This window comes from Hemiscyllium ocellatum, chromosome 14, assembly GCF_020745735.1.
Source record: "Hemiscyllium ocellatum isolate sHemOce1 chromosome 14, sHemOce1.pat.X.cur, whole genome shotgun sequence".
Classification (NCBI taxonomy): Eukaryota; Metazoa; Chordata; class Chondrichthyes; order Orectolobiformes; family Hemiscylliidae; genus Hemiscyllium; species Hemiscyllium ocellatum.
This window is the reverse complement of record NC_083414.1, coordinates 33,908,765-33,930,657: the sequence shown is the minus strand read 5'-3', so window position 1 is coordinate 33,930,657 and position 21,893 is coordinate 33,908,765. Positions and strand designations below refer to the sequence as shown.

Below are 21,893 nucleotides of genomic sequence, written 5' to 3'. Positions count from 1 at the left end.
ATAAACAAGGCTTCCTATAAGTTACACGACTGGTAGTAACTGCTTTCTTTGATCTTAGATCTATACTTGTAATGTCAAGGCATACAAGACAAAGTGCTGGTACATGGGATTAGAATAGTTTGATGGTTGGTTTTGACTGGTGTAGATATGATGGGCTGAAGGGCATTTTTTTTGCGCTATAAATTGCTGAGTTTACTGTAGTTCCCTGCTGGGCTTATTTGAACAGTCACTGGTTTGAAGAGTTTGCTTTTTCCCTGTCTTCAGTTAGGGGACAAGAACCCTGCAAAGGAGAGTTGCCCAGCTAATCTCACCTGTTCTTTGGAATCATCTTGTTCAGTTGAGGGTGAAACCTGTTTGCTCTTGTGAAAAAGTGATTGAAAGAGCATTTCAAGATTGTATTTCGTGAGTAAGCCGAGTCTGCAAAGATTCCAGTGAGAATTATGTTTGGTTAATGGCTTATGGTGTTCTTTTTCCAGAAGCCAGTCTCTGGAGAGGAACCAGTCTTATTGCAGTGACTCAGCTTTGTTCTGATAAGCCAATAGTCATGCTTATTAAGAAATATGTTTCATAAATATTTATTATCTAAAAGTTAGTCAAGTATTTAATTGGCTATCTCAGCAATTGGGAAAGCTTTTTTTGTGTGTTGTACCCCCATGGAACACTGGGACCAGAGTAATAGTGCAGTTTTCCAGCCTTGATGATGATAATGTATAGAATTTGGGAAGTTAAAAAATAAAAGAACTGTCACTTAGCATAAAGTCAACTTCTATCCCTATACGCCAGTTTTATCTTGCATCTAGTAAGATGTTTATTAATCTAAATCGGGTATTTCTGAAAAAAACAATTGATTAAATATATATTTTCATGTGTTTCATGAAAAAAAAAGTGGGCAGCATGGTGGCACAGTGGTTAGCACTGCTGCCTCACAGCGCCAGAGACCCGGGTTCAATTCCCGACTCAGGCGACTGACTGTGTGGAGTTTGCACGTTCTCCCCGTGTCTGCGTGGGTTTCCTCTGGGTGCTCCGGTTTCCTCCCACAGTCCAAAGATGTGTGGGTCAGGTGAATTGGCCATGCTAAATTGCCCGTAGTGTTAGGTAAGGGGTAAATGTAGGGGTATGGGTGGGTTGCGCTTCGGCGGGTCGGTGTGGACTTGTTGGGCCGAAGGGCCTGTTTCCACACTGTGAGTAATCTTAGGGCGGCACGGTGGCACAGTGGTTAGCACTGCTGCCTCACAGCGCCAGGGACCTGGGTTCAATTCCCGCCTCAGGCGACTGACTGTGTGGAGTTTGCACGTTCTCCCCGTGTCTGCGTGGGTTTCCTCCGGGTGCTCCGGTTTCCTCCCACAGTCCAAAGATGTGCAGGTCAGGTGAATTGGCCATGCTAAATTGCCCGTAGTGTTAGGTAAGGGGTATGGGTGGGATGCGCTTCGGCGGGTCGGTGTGGACTTGTTGGGCCGAAGGGCCTGTTTCCACACTGTAAGTAATCTAATCTAATCTAATATCTGTGTATGCAAGTTCTGGGAACCATTTTTGTTCAAAAGTTGAAAAAAAAGTTTCAAGTGTACTTTCAGAGTTTAGTTGTCCTGTTTTCACTTTCTTTGGTTCCCCTAAGCCTTTAGAATACATCAAGTCCTAAAAACCTGATCTATAGCAATATAGCTCGTCTACAGGTACGATTTACTGTAATCCCCGGAGTACTTAAGGAGCATTCAGTATCCAGTCACTGAAACAACGAGATTAGCACATTCAATTTATTGACAGAGCAGATAACATGAAAGAATGCTTTGAGTTGATTTGATTTTTGTATGATGCAAAAGAAGTGTTTAAAATCCTTTTTTAAAAAAAAGGGCAAAATATGAGAAGCCTTGTGAGAAGTTAGCTGTATTTAATGAATATGAAGTGTTAAATAGGCATTGCAAGTGTTATAGTCTGAAAAACATGCAGCATTTCCTTTAAGTAAATCCTCATCTAAATGAAATGTATTTATTTGAATATTTTTAGTGTAAACATTAATGGATAGAAAGCAAGGACATTTTATAAAAAAACACGCTAGAGTTGAATATCCATAAATATATTTCATATGTTATATATTTCAACCAGTGTTGGAGAGAGGCATTGTAATGTTTAAAAGCAAAGAATATTAAAAATATGTTGGTTAGATGCAAATGGAAATGACTGATCCTAACAAAAATATGGGCTGTGAAGCTGTGCTGCGGTTGTACGTAGTTTGGCTCATTAATCTCTACTTTCAAACAAATAAGTCTTCTGAATTTTATTTTCTTTGTCAATATTTACAACGGCTTTTTATAATTATGCACATTTCATACCATAGGTCCATTGCAATGTATTTCTCTGATTAGTAATCTAACATGTGCAGTCATGTTTCTTTGGCACAGCACTGGTCTTTTTGCACAAGGCAGGCATGCAAACATACCTGTGTACGTTATGATGGGTAGCAGGAAAATGATTTGTAGATCTTAGTTTTGGGCTTGTGTGTGCAAGTGTGATATACTCAGCAGATGTTGGCCATGAGCCAGCATAGGAACTCCATCACAACTGTAATTGATTCTAATTCTCCATGGACAGTATTCCATTTATAAGAAATGAATTCTTTTTTAAGCGCACGTGTTGTGGGTTTCTGAAAGGAGAATCTTTACTTTATCTTAACTGCTTTACTGTTGAAATGCTTTTGGAAATGTGACTCAATATGCAGTATCTCAGATAAGCCACAAGGTGGCAGATGCAAAATTCCCCTGAACATTTCAAAACTGAACTGAGGTGCCAGTTCTTCAAATCAATTCACACTATTTTTGAATAATGAAAATGTTTGATTAAAACATGCTAACAGTTAAAATATGCAGTTTTAATCAATAAATGTGCTGCTATAGCCTTTTGCTCAGGTATAATTTGAGAGGATGCACTTGCCTTTTCAAAAGGATGGTCTTTTCAATTTTACAGTACAGAAAGGGTTACATACTTTTCTGCAGCTTTCATCGTAACTATACTTCTGTTTTAGCTGTTAAGTGCACTTGCTGCAGGCAAGACACAAAATGACAGATTGTCCTTCCCCTCCCTCAGATGAAACTCTCTACTTCTGTGAGGCATTCCAGCTGGCAGGCTTGGTTATAACTAATAAAATGCAATATGTACGTGAAAAGTAGATCTGAATGTCTGGGAATGCTGAAACTTAAATCTATGGCTGTAATGGTGGGAAACAAAGACCTCAAGTACCACGGTGTTGCTGGTGGTCTTTAAAACTATGTTAGCAAAATATTGAGGTTTTACATGTAACCATTTAGCTTAAACAATGAAGTTCTAGTCCTGAAATATTAGAAATATCAGATATTTAAAATCAGTGCAACTTATTACTACCTTAAATGTGCCTTTTATAAAAATAATTAATAAATAAGTGGCATTTATGTTTCTGTATATACCAGTGAATAGTTTGCAAACAAGGAATCAAAATAAACATAGTCTTCTAGTGAAGCTGATTTAAAATGAGCAGATAATTGGACCAGAGCATGCAGTTGTAATCCTGACTTTTGTATGTTTTGGTCTTGCTTTTATGTTTGTAAGATTTATTCCTATATCTGCATGTGTAATACAAACTGCCTGTGTAAACTTCTGTAACTAGGTACGTTCTTCCAATAGTGTAACTGTGCCATGAAGTGTTCCCTCACAGAAAGGTTGTCAGGAAAAATGGCACAAGATGTTTAAAATGGAAAATTGACTCTAATTCTTAATCCTTGTTAGTTTTAAAGTTAATATTATGTAGGGTATTGGAAAACTGCCAATGTATTTGTTTCAAAAAGGAAGGAGACAAAATACAGGTAACCATAGGCCAGTTAACTTAATATCTGTTATTGGGAAAATGTTAGAGACTATTATAAAGAATGTAAGAGCAGAGCATCTAGAAATACTTAATATGATCAAGCAGAGTCAGAATGAAATAATTGCCTTGTATAATTTATTCGAGTTCTTTGAGGAGGTAACAAGCAGCATCGATAAATGAGAAGCAGTGCATGCAATATGTTTGGATTTTCAGAAGCTATTTGATAAGGTCCTGCATGTTAGGTTACTTAACAAGCTCATAGTTTTGAAGCTTGCATAGAGGTTTGATTAATACAAGCTAGAGAGTTGGGATAAGGGGACAATTTCAGGATGGTAACTAGTAGAGTGCCACAGGCTGTTGGGCCACAATTATTTATAGTACAGGTACACAATTCTTTAGTCAAAATCCTTGGGGCCAGTTGCTTTTCACATCTCAGAATTTTTTGGATTTCGGAATAAATGGCATTTTCACAGTGAAATAAAACAAAATTACCAACAGCAGATGCACGTGTGAATAGAGCTGAAAATGTGTTGCTGGAAAAGCGCAGCAGGTCAGGCAGCATCCAAAGAGCAGGAGAATCGACGTTTCGGGCCTGAGCCCTTCTTCAGGAATGTCAATAGTATAAACACTGAGGCACAGTTGATGCTGCCAGTGCTGGGCCATGCTGCCACGTCACATCTGAGTGGGTGTGGATTTGGGTCACTTATTCGCTCACCAAAATGATACTCCACACTCCACGAAAAACATTTCTGAGCTTTTGAGTACATGTATTTGTAATTGATTTAGCTGAGGAACATGAATATACTATAGCCAAATTTTCAGATGACACAAAAATAGATAGGAAGGAAAATGGTGAGGGCAGTCAGTCTACAAAGAGGTATAGACAGGTTAAGGAAATGGGAAAAATGGTGGCAATGGAATGTAATGTGGCAAAATGGAAGTTTATCCACTTGGACAGGAAGAACAGAGGAGCTGAATATTATTGCAGAAAACTGCTCAGATGTTTGGGACTCCTTTTGCATAAATCACAAGCTAGTATAAAAGTTCAGCAGATAATAGGGAAGGTAAACTGAGGACTGGCCTTTATTTCAAAGGGAATAGAGTATAAAAAGAAGGAGGGCTTAACAAAACTACGCAAGACACTTGTCAGATCACGAGAATACTGTGAACACTGAACATCGAAAAGAAGAAGAATTTCTTCTGAGGGTAGTTTATTTGTGAAATTCTTTGCTGCAGAGGGCTGTAGAGGCTCTGTTGTTAATTTTATTCAAAGCTGAGACAGATTTTCGATTAGTCAGGGTATCAAGGATCAAAAACAGAAATTGCTCGAAAAGCTCAGCAGGTCTGGCAGAATCTGTGGAGAGAAACCGGAGTTCATGTTTTGGGTTCAGTGACCCTTCTTCAGAAGGGAACCAAGTTTTGGGGGAGAATGCAGGAATTGGAGTTGAGGATTATCAGATCTGTCTTGATCTCATTGATTGGCAGAGCAGAGTCGATAATATGGTCTTCATGCCTACATCTTTTTGGTCTTATCGTACCACCTTTTATATTTGGGATGTGTGTGATTGAGCCTAGTTATCCTGAGGGCAGCCTTCCTTGCTCTGGAATGGAGACTTGGTTTCATTAAGATTAGAGGGAAGGTCCAGCAGGAATCTCGGAGGAGTTGCAATTTGGGATGTTGACAAGGGGCTTTTCACTTGACTTCACCGTGAAGGGCAAACTGAATTTTGGCCAACAGAGTGAAGGAGGCTCCCTCCTGCCTCTTGCTTCCTCCCGCCCGCCCACACCCCCCACCCCTGCCTCTCGCTCCCTCCCGCCTGCCCACCCCCTCACCCCTGCCTCTCGCTCCCTCCCACCCCCACCCCTGCCTCTCGCTCCCTCCTGCCCACCCCCACCCCTGCCTCTCCCTCCCACCCACCCCCCCCCCACCCCGGCCTCTCCCCCCCACCCCCACCCCCCCCCCCACCCCGGCCTCACGCTCCCTTCCACCCCCCAACCTCCGTCTTAAATGGGCATACTCTTATTTTTAAACAATAACCTTTTGTGCTAGATTCTTCTAGAAGTAAAACATCCTTTTGACATCCACCTGGTCAATTCCCCTCAGAATCTGATACTTCTCAACTCCAGAGGATACGATCTAACCTTTCTAGTGTTTCTGCCCAAGACCATCCACTTGCTCCAGGCATTTGACATAGCATCAATCTGAGCTGCTTCCAATACATGAACATCCTTTCATAAGGATGGTTCTGTATACAGTACTTCAGAAGAAGTACTCTCACCGATGTCCTGTGTAACTGAAGCATAACCTCGCTACTCCTGCTTTCTATTCAACTCATAATAAAACAACCTTTCCTAACTACTTAATGTACATGCATGCAAGTATTCTGCAAATCGTGCTATACAACACCCAGATCTCTCTGCAACGTCTCACCATTTAGATAATATGCTTTGTTTTTATTCTTTCTGCCAAAATGGTCAAGTCACACTTTCCCACATTGTACTTCATTTGTTAGATGTTTGCACACTCACTGAACCCACCTGTATTCGTTTGGTGGCTTCTTGCATCCTCTTCACAACTAACTTTCCTGCTTATCTTCCTCCCACTTTAATTCACCCTTCCTCCCTATTAAATCAAGCCTGCCACCCTCCCCCTCCTGTTTTGCTCCTTCTACTCCCTCTCTCTATCTCCCTACTCCTCTCTCATACTCATGCTCTCTCTCATTTGGCCTCCCTCTTCCCCTCTCTGTCTGTAACTTGTATCTCTCCTGATTGCCTTTTGCTCTGTGAGTCTTGGTCTGTTGCCCAGTGTGTGTGTCTTTGTCCCAATATGTTCATCATTTGGAGTCATACCAAGCCCAAAGTAAAGTCAGGTAGTTGTAGTTATTGGATACCTAACTTTTGAGCTTCAGCACATTGGTGCAGAAATGTCTCAGGGCAATGTCTGAAACCAAGCCACTTTCAGCTGCTTCATCAATGACCCTTTCTCCATAATAGGGTTAGATTTGGGCTCGGTAAAAACAATGACTGCAGATGCTGGAAACCAGATTTTGGATTAGTGGTGCTGGAAGAGCACAACAGTTCAGGCAGCATCCGAGGAGCAGCAAAATCGACGTTTCGGGCAATAGTCCTTCATCAGGAATAAAGGCAGAGAGCCTGAAGCGTGGAGAGATAAGCTAGAGGAGGGTCGGGTGGGGAGAAAGTAGCATGGTGTACCTGGGAGTTGCAGTGGGAGAGGGACTCCCTGAGATGATTGTGTTGACTGCCATTTGCAATTTCTCAGTTAATGAGGTCATTATTATCTGAGTGTAGCAATTTTTTTCTTTAAGAGAAAGGCTTCTTTGGCTCATGAATGACATTTGCGTTTTGCAACAGCCAGTCTTACCAACTTCCCCTGAATATGCAATGGCACTGTTATTGTGAAATCCCGCATTGTCAGGCTCTGGGAAGGTCACAATTGCCCCGATAATTAATGGGACACACCACATCAAAACTCTGGTTACAAAAGCAGACCAAAGACTGGGTATTAGGCAGGGAATGATTTGCTTTTGAACTGTCCTGCACTGTTCATCATCCACAAAGGTACAGCTGAGGAGTGTGATGGAGTAATCTCAAATGCTTGGAGGAATGCAATATATAGCAGGAAATACTCTTGCTGTTCTTAATGCAGATATTTTTATATGCGTTGTGAAATGAGAAGGTAAAAATGCACATTAATACTGAAACATTATTTGTTTGCTCCTACAGATTGAAAATCTTCAGGAACAACTTAAAGACAAAGATAAACAACTTAACAATTTGAAAGACCGAGTTAAGTCATTACAGACAGACTCTAGCAATACAGATACAGCTTTGGCAACGCTAGAAGAAGCTTTATCAGAAAAGGTAGTGAATTTTGCTGCAGCCTTTGAAACACCACTTATGCATATATTATGGTTTTTCAGCATTACATAAAATTGATATGCTTTAATAAACATTGTGACACCATGTAATTTTCAGAAAACGATAACCAATGGAAGGTAGGGTGGTGGCACAGTGGTGAGCATTGCTGCTCACAGCATCATGGACCCAGGTTTAAATTCTAGCCTCGTATGACTGTATGGAGTTTATACATTTTCCCTGTCTCTGTGTGGGTTTCCTCTGGATGCTCCGGTTTCCTCCTGCAGTTCACATTTGTGCAGGTTACGTAGATTGACTGTGCTAAAATCCCCTGTAGCGTCCAGGGATGTGAAGTCTAGGTGGATCATCTGTGGTAAATACAGGGTTACGGGGATAGGATGGGGAGGTGTATCTGGGTGGATGTTCCTTGGAGGGTTGGTACAGACTTGATGAACTGAATGGCCTCTATCTCTACTGTAGGGATTCTCTGATGCTGCTGAATTTAATTGAAGCAGTTTAAGTTTTCCTAAAAAGTATAATGAAAGCTTATTGACATTTGTTTTAGACACTTGTTTTCGAATGGATTAAAAGAGATACATTAGCTAATAGCTTTGAGTGGACATTCACTAAATAAGTTTGAAAATTTAAGGTTAACTGCCATGCAGATTTTGTAGTTAAAGGATCGTGGAATAATTATAGCATAGAAGGAGGCCATTCTATGTTTTTAGATAGTTTTAATAAACTATCTGAAAGACAGCCTCATTTACCTAACCTACCTTTTGGTCATTGTGACTTAGTCACTGTTAAGCAGATACAAAAAGAATTGCCAAAGTTGAAAGTAGTTGGATACACTTGAATCAGCCTGAAAAGGGGATGGTATCCAGTGGCTGCTTGTATCATGTATTTAAATTGTCTGTAACTTGATGTAGGAATAAGATTCATTGGCTGATATTTCCAAGGGACAACATAGATTAAAATGAGACAAGGATGAATCATGAGGTCCCTTATGGAATTCCAAAAGTGATTGTGTGAAGTAGAACAAAAACCATTGGTGGAGATGCCCTGGTTATGATTGTATGTTAAGAAGCCCTAAATGGGAGAAATTTCTTTGCTTCTCTGTGCTTTCCAACACTCGAGCCAAATTCCATCTGTACAATTTACCATTTGCATAACTAAAGATAACCCCAACCTCTTTGAGAATAATTCTTTGACACACCCACAGTCTTATACTCACCAAAATAAACACAACCTTCTATCCAGCACAGGAAGTGACACTCGAACAAATATAAAATTCAATAAATATGGGTTTTATTGCAGTGCACACAAAATGCTTAAGGCCAGTTTTTATTACAAATCTAGAAACCTGGTTTGTTTCCAGCTTTTATTGTCAACATTGCTAAACTTCAGCAATTAAGCAATGGATTAAAAAATATAAAGTCAAGTTAAATGACATCCTGCAATTATTAGTGCTGTTCACAGACACCACTTTTATGTGGTTTCCCATAAGGTTCTCATTTAACCTCTAGAAAGCTGTAAAATTAAAAAAAAAAGTTGTGGTACAATTCAATCCCAAATGAACGAGTAAAAAGTCCAGAATTGGTTTAATGAAAATTGAGTTTTATTTATTAAGTCACTGAGCTAGCTGACATTATAGCTGCATGGCATAAAAGCTGGTTTTGTTATGAAGTAACACATTATTATAGCTGCAGACTATATTTTGATGCTAATCATTTTTGTATAGGCAAGCTTTCATGCCTTGCATGATGTTGCTTTGAAATTTTTGATAACATGAACAATGCATTTAAATCAAAAGGCACTTTTGGCCCAGATGCTTCTGTTATAATAACAAAACCTCAACAGCACGTTAGTGTAAACACTTAAATGTGCATTTGATGACAAAAATTCAAAAACATTAAACTAGCAAGTGTGGAAAACCCTGTTCCTGCAACCAATTCTGCAAAGAGAAAGAAGCTGGAATTGAACAGAAGTTTGATTATATTTTATATTGCATTGGAGTATAGACATTTATTTTACGTAATAAGATTAGGTTCTTTGGATGGATTTTCTGGGCAGTTTTCTGAGCACTCATTTTTCCCAATGCCAAAATTCCATATTGCCATATGAGAGTTTTGAAATTGTGTCATCAGTTTCCTGATTGTTGCAATTGAAACTGATCATAATCTTAGCCAGATAACAGCACGTGTATAATTCCTGACCAAAGTTATTAGATACTAATTAAGATTGGAAACCTGAGCTGATTTTGTAAGTTATTTTCTGTTAGCACAGGACCACTGATTTTAATTCAAGCTCTTCTGTTCTTCTGAGATCAACTCACTCAGCATTGTAAAGCATGAAACCCAAAACTGGATATTACACGCTCTCATTGTGCGTGTTTTCACCGAAGGGACATATGAAATAAATAGGCTAGCCCACTGCCATACTATCGACCCCTGACCTCAGCAGCACAATAGAGGGTGGGCAGGTGCCAAATTAAGATTCAACTGAACTTGTTAAAAATTTAATTGACCCCAATATGATGATGCCCACAGCATAATCTAGTTGGCATAGACAATTGGGTTCAAGTGGGATGTACATTTTTTATAAAATGTTAAAAACAGTTGGAAAGAAGGGAGTAATGTCATTGAAGGAAACCATCATCATCCATTTCACAATTTCTTGACCCTTGGATCACACATCTTTGGATGTCTGCTATAAACTGCTTGGACATGAGGAAGATTGTAAATTATTTTAGCAAACTAAGTTGCTTCCATGAAATGGTATACAGAACAACCTCGGTTATCCAAATGTCAGTTATATGAATGTCAGATTATCCGAACAAGATCTCAAGATCCCGTTAAAAACATTATCTGTTATCTGAGCAATCAGTTATCCGAGCAAAATACTCCCCACCCGTGAGATAATCGAGGTTGTTCTGTGAAGAAGTTTAAAATATAACAACTGATGGGGATGTTTTCAAGTCCAGGTGCTCTTTCCAGTGATCTTGGTCAGGTGTGTGTCCTTAATCTTTGTTCCAGGGCAACACGTTGGTTGAGGAGAGCAGGGAATTGCCTGCCTTTTATCTGACGCATTGATAACCGTCAGGAAGCATGGAGTTAGCAGTGGTTGAGAATATTCATATAGTCGTGATATGTTTGCATTCCTTCATCTTTTAGACTCACAAAAATAAAATTGCAAAGTTTTTTGTTTGGAATGGCATCCAACAATTCTTGTAAGGTTTATTGTTTCAGCTTCTTAATATTGTACAAATGAGTTGAGCTTTGGCAGCTTGCACATTGCCAATTTTTACACAAGAATTCCAATTGGGATCCTATATAGAAAGACCCTGCTTTCCATCTTGGAAGTAGCTTCCCACCTGATCAATGGGTAAGCCAAGCCACTTTCAGGCTGCTGATACTCCACTTATGGAGAATGTTAAAATTGATTTTTGTTTTTCACAATCTGTTAAGAACACACTAACATGCAGTATCTTTAGCAAATTTGTAGACCTTTTTGGCTTTTGCTCTTCAGGAATCAGCATAAAATTTTCAATCCTGAACCTCAAGTTTGAGTTTAAAATAAGTGATGCTGAGAGAGGGTCCACCAGATTGCCAATGACCACCTCACCCTACCTACCCCTGAAGACCCAAACCACATATAGGATATGTGCAAGGAATCAAAAACCAAAAAGAAAGAAACCTCCTTTATAATGTAAAGTTCTGTTCATTAGTTATCCATGTTTCTCATCAGTTAAATAATTGATAATATAGAATGGCTGATCTAAAAGCTTAGTTTTAATAAAGTATTTTGGAAGTGTACAGAGTAGAAAGGCCTCTTCCTGTAACTGGGAAAGAAGATGTCACCTTCTATTATCCCCGACTTTTCGGACTTGGCCTCATGTCTCTGATTTTCTTAACATTGTCAATGCCATCCAGGTTTTCTCATCTTGACCAAGATTGGTAACTGAAGTTGTGGAGTATGCTCACCTATTGTAACAACAAATGGGTGAGTTCTACAGAATTGGATAACTCCGGAGGCATTTCCTAGTCTTTTAATCTTTGTTAATTCATCTGACTATTATGTGTTATTGCTTGAAGAGTATATTTAACAAAGAGGCAGCTATATTAAGAGCTTACACTTCTACATAGCCAACGTAGATGGGCTCTTAAACAGTTCAGTGTAAATAATTTTTCAAGATGCTAGTACTCCTGCGTAGGTAGCATCAGTCCAATTACTTTCAAATTGAGCACTTTGGGCAATCAGCTTTCTTCAATTTTATATGGTTTTTCAGATTTGTGAATCAGGAATTTTTGAGCAGTGTTTCAGGACTGATGTTTAAAACATGACTTTTTTTGAAAGAAGCAAGACCGTTGTGGTATTAGTTATAATGGTCTAATGTTCAATTGCTTGTTACGGATTGATTAACTCTGTTAATTATGAACTATTTAAATTCAATGGCTGCCATAGCAGATCAGAGACTTGCGCTTCTGCAAGTGTTGTATTTTCAAATGATACCAGAGATGAAGGTGGATGCTGACTCACATGAGATTTAGTTGCAATTTTGGTCAGCGTACGAGGGGCATGTTATTTAGAGTCTGTCAGCTGTTTGGGTTATATATTAGTACCAGTTTCACTATCACAGGGTTGCAGGCAATAAGGGTAAGGGACTGGTATGGGCACCAGATACTTCACCTACTTTTCATTTTGTCACTGCTGCATTGAGGTAATGGCTAAAGTGATAGGATGCAGATCTGTGCTCAGCTCTGACTGATCTGTTTGAGCTGGCTTTCTGACGGTCAGCACCCTTTTGATTGAGGAAGCCAGGCTTTCAGGATGGCCAAGGCCTACATAACATAACACAAACATTTAGGCCTTCAATACTTCCTATCCCTTCATTCCACCCATGTTTGTTGTTAAGTGCCATTGCTGGATCCGTAAGCATTACACCTCTTTGATTCCCTGACTCATCACCTATGATCGTGCGTTGTACGAATGGAAGTCGCCCATTTCCAGAGCCATCCCCTCTGCTGTTATCAAAGATCTAAATCCAGGGGATGCCTGTATCTGTCATGCACTGTTCATTCTTATTGTTTCTTCTGTAAACAAGGAGGGACACTATTAAATTAGCCACAAAGGTTAGTACAATATTTAAGTATTTGTTAACCTTCTGGCCTACAATAAGAGTTCCTACCATTTAGTGGACTTTCTCAGGTTGCCACGTGCAAACACCAAGAACGCATCACCAATGGCAATATGGAGAACTTGCCCACGTGACTTGAAGGGACCAGCAATGTGCATAACACAGCAATCAGGATTGGGGGAGGTGGTGGGTGACCATACAGCTGCTGACTTCCTCTGCAATCTCTGTGCGTCCTTGCTTGGTCAGCTGGGATGGAATTGCCTTGCCACACCTTGAGGGGAGGTCCAGTAGCCTCAATCTTGCATCTAGAGGAACTTGCAGGGTGCCTGCCCATTGGCATGTGGGTCTCAGTCTCCTGACTGTTGCTTGAGACCTGGGTTGAGGCTGTAGGATTTCCGGTGGCCTTCACTTAGGGATCAGGGTGAAAGAATTCAATCTTTATTTGAGAACCTAATTTTAGTGTCTGAGAGATGAGGAAACAAATTAGGGACTATTAGGGGCTTTTATGGCCTTTGTGCATCAGCTGTACTTCCTGAAGCAAATTTATCTGGTGAAACATTTGAGGGAGCTACAGATGAGTTTTTTAAAAACAAAAGTGGCATTTTAGGCCCTTAGCTCTTGACAGCCTACAAATTCCCTGGTTGGGGAAATCACTGAATGAAGTTTCTCCCTTTCTTCTCAGGCCTTTGGAAACTAATGGAATAGGGATCAGGAAAACCACTTTGATAGCCCCTTAGTGGCTGTGCAGACTTAGATTTTTGGACCAGCTGTGGCAGTTAAAAATTTGATCCTTTTCTTTACCATATGATGAACATTTCAAGTCCCATATGGGAGGCAGGTTCTGAACTCTCCACACGCCAACCCAACTGACTGCATGCTAATTGAGTGAGAGAGGTTAAGTGTTCATGGCCTACAGAATAAGGAATTCTGAGTGTTGTTGCATAAAGAAAACCTACCACCCAAGTGGTATTTGACAGCAAGAAGCAGAGATTTTCTGACAGAACGTGACACCAGAAAAATTGTCCTGCTTTGTGGAGAAAATCCTTAAAATGCCTTTATGTCTTCACAACATGATATTCTTCAGAATTTTTTTCACAAACCAAGCTCAGCCAATTCTTGTAATACCAATAGCAAAAGAGTATGCTCTTACAGAAATTGCTGAAAGAAGAAATAATGGTCTTTAATATTGAAATGTATGATGACAGTCATGTGGCCTAAAATTCTAGCTCTTGTCTGGCTCTGAATTTAATAAGAAGCAGCAGAACATTAAAAAAAACCACACCATTTCGACCCATCCACCTTCAGTTGAGCACAAGTGAGCTCAACCATGTGACTTGAAAGCAACTTTTATTTTCCTGATTTTGTTGATTCAGTGGACAACGAAATTGTCCATTATCCAACCTGGAAGAATTGAGATATGCCAACTGTCACTGTCAGTGTTCTTGCACATGTGAAGGGTCATCATTCCTACTGCTTGGATCTCTTTTTCTTTGCTCTCTCCGATCTCAGCAGTTACCAGGTTCTGCTTTCCATTTCAGTTACCGGTTAAACTGCTCAGATTCCAAGTAAAATAGAAACGGAATACCATTGTTTGAAATTTTTTTCACACTTTGAACCTTTAATATTTTGCTATATAGTGCTAAACCTTTGTTCTTGAAGTGCATGTTTTTGTATGAGTCAATTTTCCTGCAAGGAATTACGATATACACATCTGGCAGACAGAACTTGCTTATTTTATAGCTTGCTAACTTCACGAAGCATATTGGAATGGAAAGAAAATTGTTCATCATATATCTTGAGCTATTTGCTAATATGTTGTGAGCTAATAATGCATCTGAATACACCAGCAATAAGATAAAGCAGTAGTATGTCGCTTTGTGTTTGTAGTTCTCACCTAGTTGATCTTTATTATGCCACCAGAGAGATTAACCAAGCCAAATTCTGATCCTTAGCCAGCGGGGGTGAGGAAATATGGAATCAATCTTGAAATGAAATTGATCTTGCACACCTTTGAGCTGCCAGATTAAGACCAGCATTGCTGGAATCTGACGGCCTTATATGATAGTTCTTTCAGGGCTTTGAACCGTAAGCACAGTGAGACCTGTAAATGCTAGAACAAGAATTACTTGTTTACAGGTTTAACATTTGATTTTTTTTTATTCCGAAAATAAATTGTGGACTGCCAGGACCAAGAACAGTTGAATTGCTCTGTTACACCTCGTGCTGTTACAGTATTTATATAAGTGCATCATCTTACATTATTGTCACCAATTTACAATTGTGGCAGCTAATATACAGTATGAGCTCTGTTTTCTATTAATTTTATCATAACTTCCAGTTGGGAGAAAGTGAGGACTGCAGATGGTGGAGATCAGAGTTGAAGAGCATGGTGCTAGAAAAGGAGGATTCTGCTTGCTTTCTCAAAACTCTTTTCTTAAGCTGCTCTGACAAATTCAACAGCTTATGCACATATACCCATAAGGGCCTCTGTTCCTGCATCCTCTTTAGAATTTATTTGTTTAGTTTATATTACCTCTTTTGTTCATCCCATAAAAATGTACCACACTGCATTTCCTCTGTGTTTAAATGTCATCTGCTTTTCATCTGCCTCAGTTTGTCTTTTGAGTTTTATCATTTACTTACAAGCTGCTATTACAGCTCCAAGCTTTTTGCTATCTGTGTATTTTAAAATTGTGATTTGCACACTTCCATCATTGGTATGTAGCAAAATAAAATAGTGATCCTAACATTGAAGAAAGTATAAGGTTTGCACCTGATGAGACTTCAGATAGAAAATACATATCTAAGAATGATTTTTTGACTGAACACTTATGAACAGTGGTGTTCTTTCCCAGCCAACAGGGGACTTTTTCTCTTCTCAATATATACAAATGAACTGAACTTAGTATTGAGAGACACATTTGTAGAGGATACAAATGTAGAGCATGGTTAACTGTGAAGAGACCTACTGGTGATTTCAGGAGAGGCATTATGATATAAAATGTAAAATATTGATAGGCTTTTATAGTAATAATGTCCTCTTGGTGGAGACAGAACATTTTTTTGGGAATCTGATAGCTCAAATGTTTTCTGAAAAGAATAAAGTCACAATGTTTAATCTTTAAAATAAAAGAATTTTGCCTATATAAGATTTGAAGAATATGAATGACAGCAACTGCACTCCCTTAAATAGTCAGTGACATGAAAGAGAGTAAAAGTACAATGAACAAATCACTTAGAAACTAAATGGACCTTTTTAACTTACCCTGTATGCCCAGGTGCCCAAAAAACACAAGCCACATGCTCATCAGAAATTTGAAGATTAATCACTTATTCTGAGTACTGTTTCATTGATTTTTTAAAAAGTTGAGATTTTCAAGGCCTTCCATTTCCTTCTTGTAAGCTCATCTCTTCAAACCTCTTGTATATATGTCATGGTAATAGACTAACGGTTTTTGAGAAGATTTATAGGTTGATGATAAGTATGTAAGTTTGCTGACTGAGCAAATGTTTTCAGACGTTTCGTCACCATATTAGGTAACATCATCAGTAAGAGCCTCCGGTGAAACACTGGGGGTATGTCCTGCCTCTCTATTTATAGGTCTTGGTTTCTTAAGGTGGGTGATGTCATTTCTGTTTTTTCTCAAGGGAAGGTAGATTGGGTCTAAATTGATGTGTTTATCGATGGAGTTCTGGTTAGAGTGCCATGCCTCTAAAAATTCTCATTCATGTCTTTGTTTTGCCTGTCCTAGGATGTGTATGCTGTCCCACTCAAAGTGGTGTCCTTTATTGTCTGTATGTATAAAAATTAGTATAGTGGGTCGTGTCTTTTGGTGCCCAGTTGGTGTTGGGACAACACATACACCCTAGCACAGACTAAACAAAGACACCCACAAGAATTCACAGAGGCATGACATTCTAACCAGAACTCCACTAATAAAAACATCAATTAGGTCCTACCTACCTTAGCTTAAAAATAAAATCGAAATGACATCACCCATTTTAAGAAACCAAGACAATAAAGAGAGAGGTGGGATATACCATCAGCATTTCACTGGAGACACTCACTGATGATGTGACCTCATCATGGTGACGAAACGTCTGAAAACAAACCATCCAGCTCAGTGAGCTAACTTACATACTGATGGTATTAGACTGCCAGTTCAACACAGGCATCATGTACGTTTTTAATATGGGCACCTTTAGTTGACAATGCTACAGTTCATAAATAAGACATCTTTTTCTTTTCTGTCCTTTCTTTTTTGCTTTTTTCTATGCTTTCCTTTCTTCCTCTCAGCTTGGCGACCCCAGAGAAAGTTCTAATTTATTGTTACTATAGACCATCAGTTACTAAGAGTTTAAAACCTTTTAGTTAGGACACAGAATTTAAACTGACTTGGCTTGGAGGAAATGTTTTTGACAGCCAGGTTATTCTGAGCTGTAAGAATGGCACCACTGCTGTCCCTGTCATTACTTGTTCACTTATTTTGTTACTGTCACTTGTTTATTTCCCAGGCAGGTTCATCATGCGAACAGGTGAATTTATGAAGGATTCTTAAAGGGGCCTTCATCCCAGTATAAATTTGGTTTTTCTCTAAATGGTGGGAAAGATTCACCCACATGGAAAAGTTTTAAAAGGGGTGAAGGGCGGAATGATTTTGGGCTTCAAATACAAGTTCTTTAAAATAGAGAAAACGGGGGATCTAAGATGGTGGCAATCTGAGAAGATCGCATTGCAGAGCTTCGCATTGCAGCAGGAGCAGGACGGTTCTAATTAACCCACCCAACCCAGGTCATCAGGATTTCTTGGGGCGTTGGAGAGATTGTGGAGCCCCAAGAAACATTTAAAAATCGACTTACCTGTATTTTTAGCTGTCCAGAAATGCCTAAAAAGGGCGGAGGAGCATCTGAGGCCGGGCCTGCAGCAGCCTCAGAGCCGATTACTCTCCAGGACCTGGTGAACCAGCTCTCGAAATCTTGCGAGATGCTGGGGAAACAGATTGAAGAGAAGCTGGCTCCAGTCTCTCTCGTGCTGCAGAAGCATGAGCAGCAGCTGGGAGCCCTGGAGAAGAGGACGGATGAGGTGGAGCACAGGGTCACAGTGGTGGAAGCTGATGCCAGTTCATTCAAGGATGAGATCCAAGCCCTGAAGACGCAGGTTCGTAATTTGTGTGACCAAGTGGATGATCTTGAAAACAGGGACAGGAGGAAAAACATTCGGATCCTCGGTCTGCCTGAGGGTAAGGAAGGTGAGCGGCCTGCGGAATTTGTTGAAGATTGGCTTCTGAAATTCCTTGACTTGGAGGCCGGCATGGGAGGATTGAAGATAGAGAGGGCTCACCGGGTCACAGCGCAGAGATTGGGTCTGGGTCAAAGCCCTCGTCCTTTCCTGGTGCAATTCCATCATTACCGGGATAAGGAGAGAGTCATGGAGGCTTCCAGACTCCAGGGGAAGGATCCAAAGGCCCTAATTTATGAGGGGTCTAAGGTCATGTTTTTTCAGGACTTTTCAGCGGTGGTGATCCAGAAATGAAAATTGTATGGTGGTGTCAAGAGAAGACTGAGGGAGCTTGGGATTCAGTACTCTCTGAGATATCCGGCAGTGCTTCGGATCACCTTAGATGGATCCATGCATCTTTTTGACACATCGGAGAAGGCAAGAGACTTTGTGGACAAACTAACCTAATTTAAACAATTGTAATATGTATAAATATTGTTGCTTGGGTATGTATTTATCATTCTCTAAAAGAAATGGAGGAAATCGGGTTGGAGCTTGGTTTTTTCCTTTTTCTTCTATTGACAAAAATTTGGTTCAAACTTTGTCTGTGGTAGTTAAGATGTACATTTTAAATTTCTAAGTTAGGACATACCAAAGGATGGGTGGGATATTTATTCCCCCTTGTTTTATAAAAGAATTTTTAAAATTCATATTGATATTCTATGGGGTGTTTATTCTTTTTAGCTTGTGCTTGCGATGCGGCTCTAGCTGGGAGAAGTGAAGGTGGTTGAGATGGTTAGTTGCCTATTAATGGGTAGTTGCCCCCTCTGGGCAGGGGGTGAGTTCCCCTACTCAGTGCTGTTGGCGCTTTATATGTTGGTTTGTTTTCTGGTTTTTGTTTTTTATTTTTAATAATTTTGTATGTTTGTTAAATGTAGTAGTTTTAGTTTGTAGTTTTTATATTTGGTGGGCCACGCGACACTAAGGCTCAGCAATTTGTGTTCGGGTTCCTCCTCTCTGGAACTTAAATGTATTTGCAGAAGATAATGGCTAATGATTACCTGGTGTAAATGGTGTACCTGGAATATCAAGGGAAGTCACTCACCAATTAAGAGGAAGAAGGTACTCTTGAGTCTTAGAAAGGAGAAGGTGGATATTTCTTTGTTACAGGGGACACATTTGGATGACAAGGAACATTGGGAATTACAGCAGAATGGCTTTGACTGAATTTATTTTTCATCATTTAAATTTAATGCCAGAAGTAGGGGAGTGGTTATATTGGTTAGGAAAAATCTCTCATTTAAATTGTTGGAATGTGTTAAAGACACATACGGGAGGTTTGTAATTCTTAAAGCCTTGATAAATGGGGAAGAATATGGCATTTTAAATGTTTATTGTCCCCTAGCTCATCCTCTTAAATTCTTGGTAGATGCTTTTTTCTAAACTGATAAGTCTCAAGTCTCGGCACATCATTATAGGGGGAGATTTTAACTGCCTCATGGACCCCACAGTAGACAGGTTGCCTAAAGGTCCCTCTGCACAAACTAAACAGTTATTGGGTCTGTGTGGGGAATTAGGGTTGGTGGACATCTACAGGTAGGGATTTCACGTTTTTCTCCAATCTGCATAGATGTTGCACGAGGATTGATTTTTTTTCTGACCCCTGCGGTAACCCTGGATCTGGTGGCATCTTGTACGATTGGTAATATTGCCATCTCTGATCATGCTCCAGTGTACCTCATGGTGAAGGTTAAGGAGGATGTTACAGTGGATTCAAGGTACTGGCGAATGGACCCCTTTATTCTCATGGACAGTAAGTTTGTGGAGTTCTCTAGGGAATTTCGGACATTCCTAGACGTCAACATAGGCTCGGTTGATAGCTTATCTGTTCTCTGGGAAACTGCCAAAGCCTATGCCAGGGGGTTAGTTATTTCATATTCCACCAGTAGGAAGCGGCAGGAGGGTGAGCAGCAACGTTTCCTTGAAGCACGGTTGAAGGCAGTCGAGAAGCCTATTTTGACTGACCCTTGTTGGTCAAACTACAGAGGATTACGGCACTGCTGTCTACACTAAATTCCGTGCTCAAGCAGAGGGCAAAGAAGGAGCTGGCTTTTGCAAAGCAAAGGTTATATGAGCATGGTGACAAGCCAAGCAAATACTTAGCATACCTTGCCAGAAAAAGAAGTGCCCCACAAACCATTACAGCAATTAGGGAAGGGTTTGGGAACCTAACATGTGATTCTATAAAGATTAATGTGGCGTGACAGAGATTCTACTCTAAATTATATCGGTCTGAGAATTGTGAGGAGGGGCAGACCAAAATGGAATCCTATTTTAGAGATCTGAAGCTCCCGGGTGTCACTCCCGGACAACAGTCCTTTCTCAATGCCCCATTATCAGAGCAAGGAGTGCAGGAAGCTGTGAGGCAGCTTCAGAGTGGAAAGGCGCCCAGTCCTGACGGACTTACCAGTGAATTCTATAAGGAATTTAAAAGTATACTGTCAGGCCCAATGCTCAATATGTTTAATGATTCATACAGTCATGATCCTCTCCTACCATCTCTGAGAGAGGCCAATATTTCACTTATCCTTAAAAAAAGGAAGGATCCGGAAGACTGTGCTTCATACACGCCCATCTCGCTCTTAAATGTGGACTTTAAGATCCTCTTTAAGGCTTTTGCGTTAAGGCTGGAGATTGTGTTACCCTCTATTATTAAAGAGGATCAGACGGGCTTTATAAAGGGACGCAGATCCTCCAATAATGTAGGAGGCTGCTTAACGTAATTCAAGCATGTCAACAGCAGTCAATACAGGGATTGGTGATTTCTCTAGATGTAGAGAAGGCATTTGACCGAGTTGAGTGGCCGTACCTTTTCTATACTCTAGACTGGTTTGGTCTTGGCGAAGTTTTCATAAGATGGGTAAAGGTTCTTTACAGTGTACCTCTCACAGCGGTCATTACTAACGGGGTACGATCAAGCAATTTTAATATTACTAGGGGCAGCTGGCAGGGCTGTCCCCTTTCACCATTACTTTTTACGTTGGTGATTGAACCGTTGGCAGAGGCTATTCGTGGGGACCCCAATATACAAGCTCCAGAAGTGGGGTCAAAATTACATAAGATCTCACTGTATGCAGACGATGTTCTAATTTTCTTGACAAATCCAGCAGTTTCAGTGCCTTGCCTAATACAATGCACTCACGCATTTGGTGCTTTTTCAGGGTATAAGATTAATTTTGCTTAAACAGAGGCAATGCCTATGGGTGGTCTTATGAAAGAGTTGGCTCTTGAGAGTGACTATGGATTCCCATTTAGGTGGTCACAGGGGGGGGGTTTATGTATTTGGGCATATTCATTACTCCAGTTCTAGATTGGCTGTTCAAAGCCAATTTTACTCAATTATTTGAAAAAATTAAACAAGATCTCCAGAGATGGGAGGCACTTCCAGTCTTGTGGTTGGGTCAGAGAGCGCTTATTAAAATGAATATTCTCCCTCGTTTGCTATAACCGATACGGATGCTCCCCTGGATTTTCAATAAACAAACACTCAGGAGACTGAACAGTTGGTTCAGCTCCTTTATTTCGCACCGTAAACAGCCCCTCATTAAATTAGCCAAACTGCAGTTGCCTCACAGATTGGGGGGAGTAGACCTTTCTGACATTAAAAATTACCAATTAAGTTGGCTTTTGGCCTATGTGAGTGATTGGGTTTGTGGGGAACCTCTTTCAATATTGCTAGATATCGAAGCCTCTCAGGCAAGGTGCCCCCTTACCAGTTTGCTGTTTTTGCACAAAGTGAGGACACACTAACAAGGGCTTTTATATAGCCG

At 40.2% G+C, this 21,893-nt stretch overlaps 1 protein-coding gene across 3 annotated transcripts in view; it reads left to right on the top strand.

Moving 5' to 3' along the window:
- Positions 1-21,893, top strand: part of LOC132822339 (ERC protein 2) — an 820,981-nt gene that overhangs the window by 374,629 nt on the left and 424,459 nt on the right. For all 3 annotated transcript variants that reach the window (XM_060835591.1, XM_060835589.1, XM_060835590.1), the window contains one exon: positions 7,577-7,714. In XM_060835591.1, the coding sequence (XP_060691574.1) occupies positions 7,577-7,714 (138 nt within the window). The remainder of the gene's footprint in view (positions 1-7,576; positions 7,715-21,893) is intronic.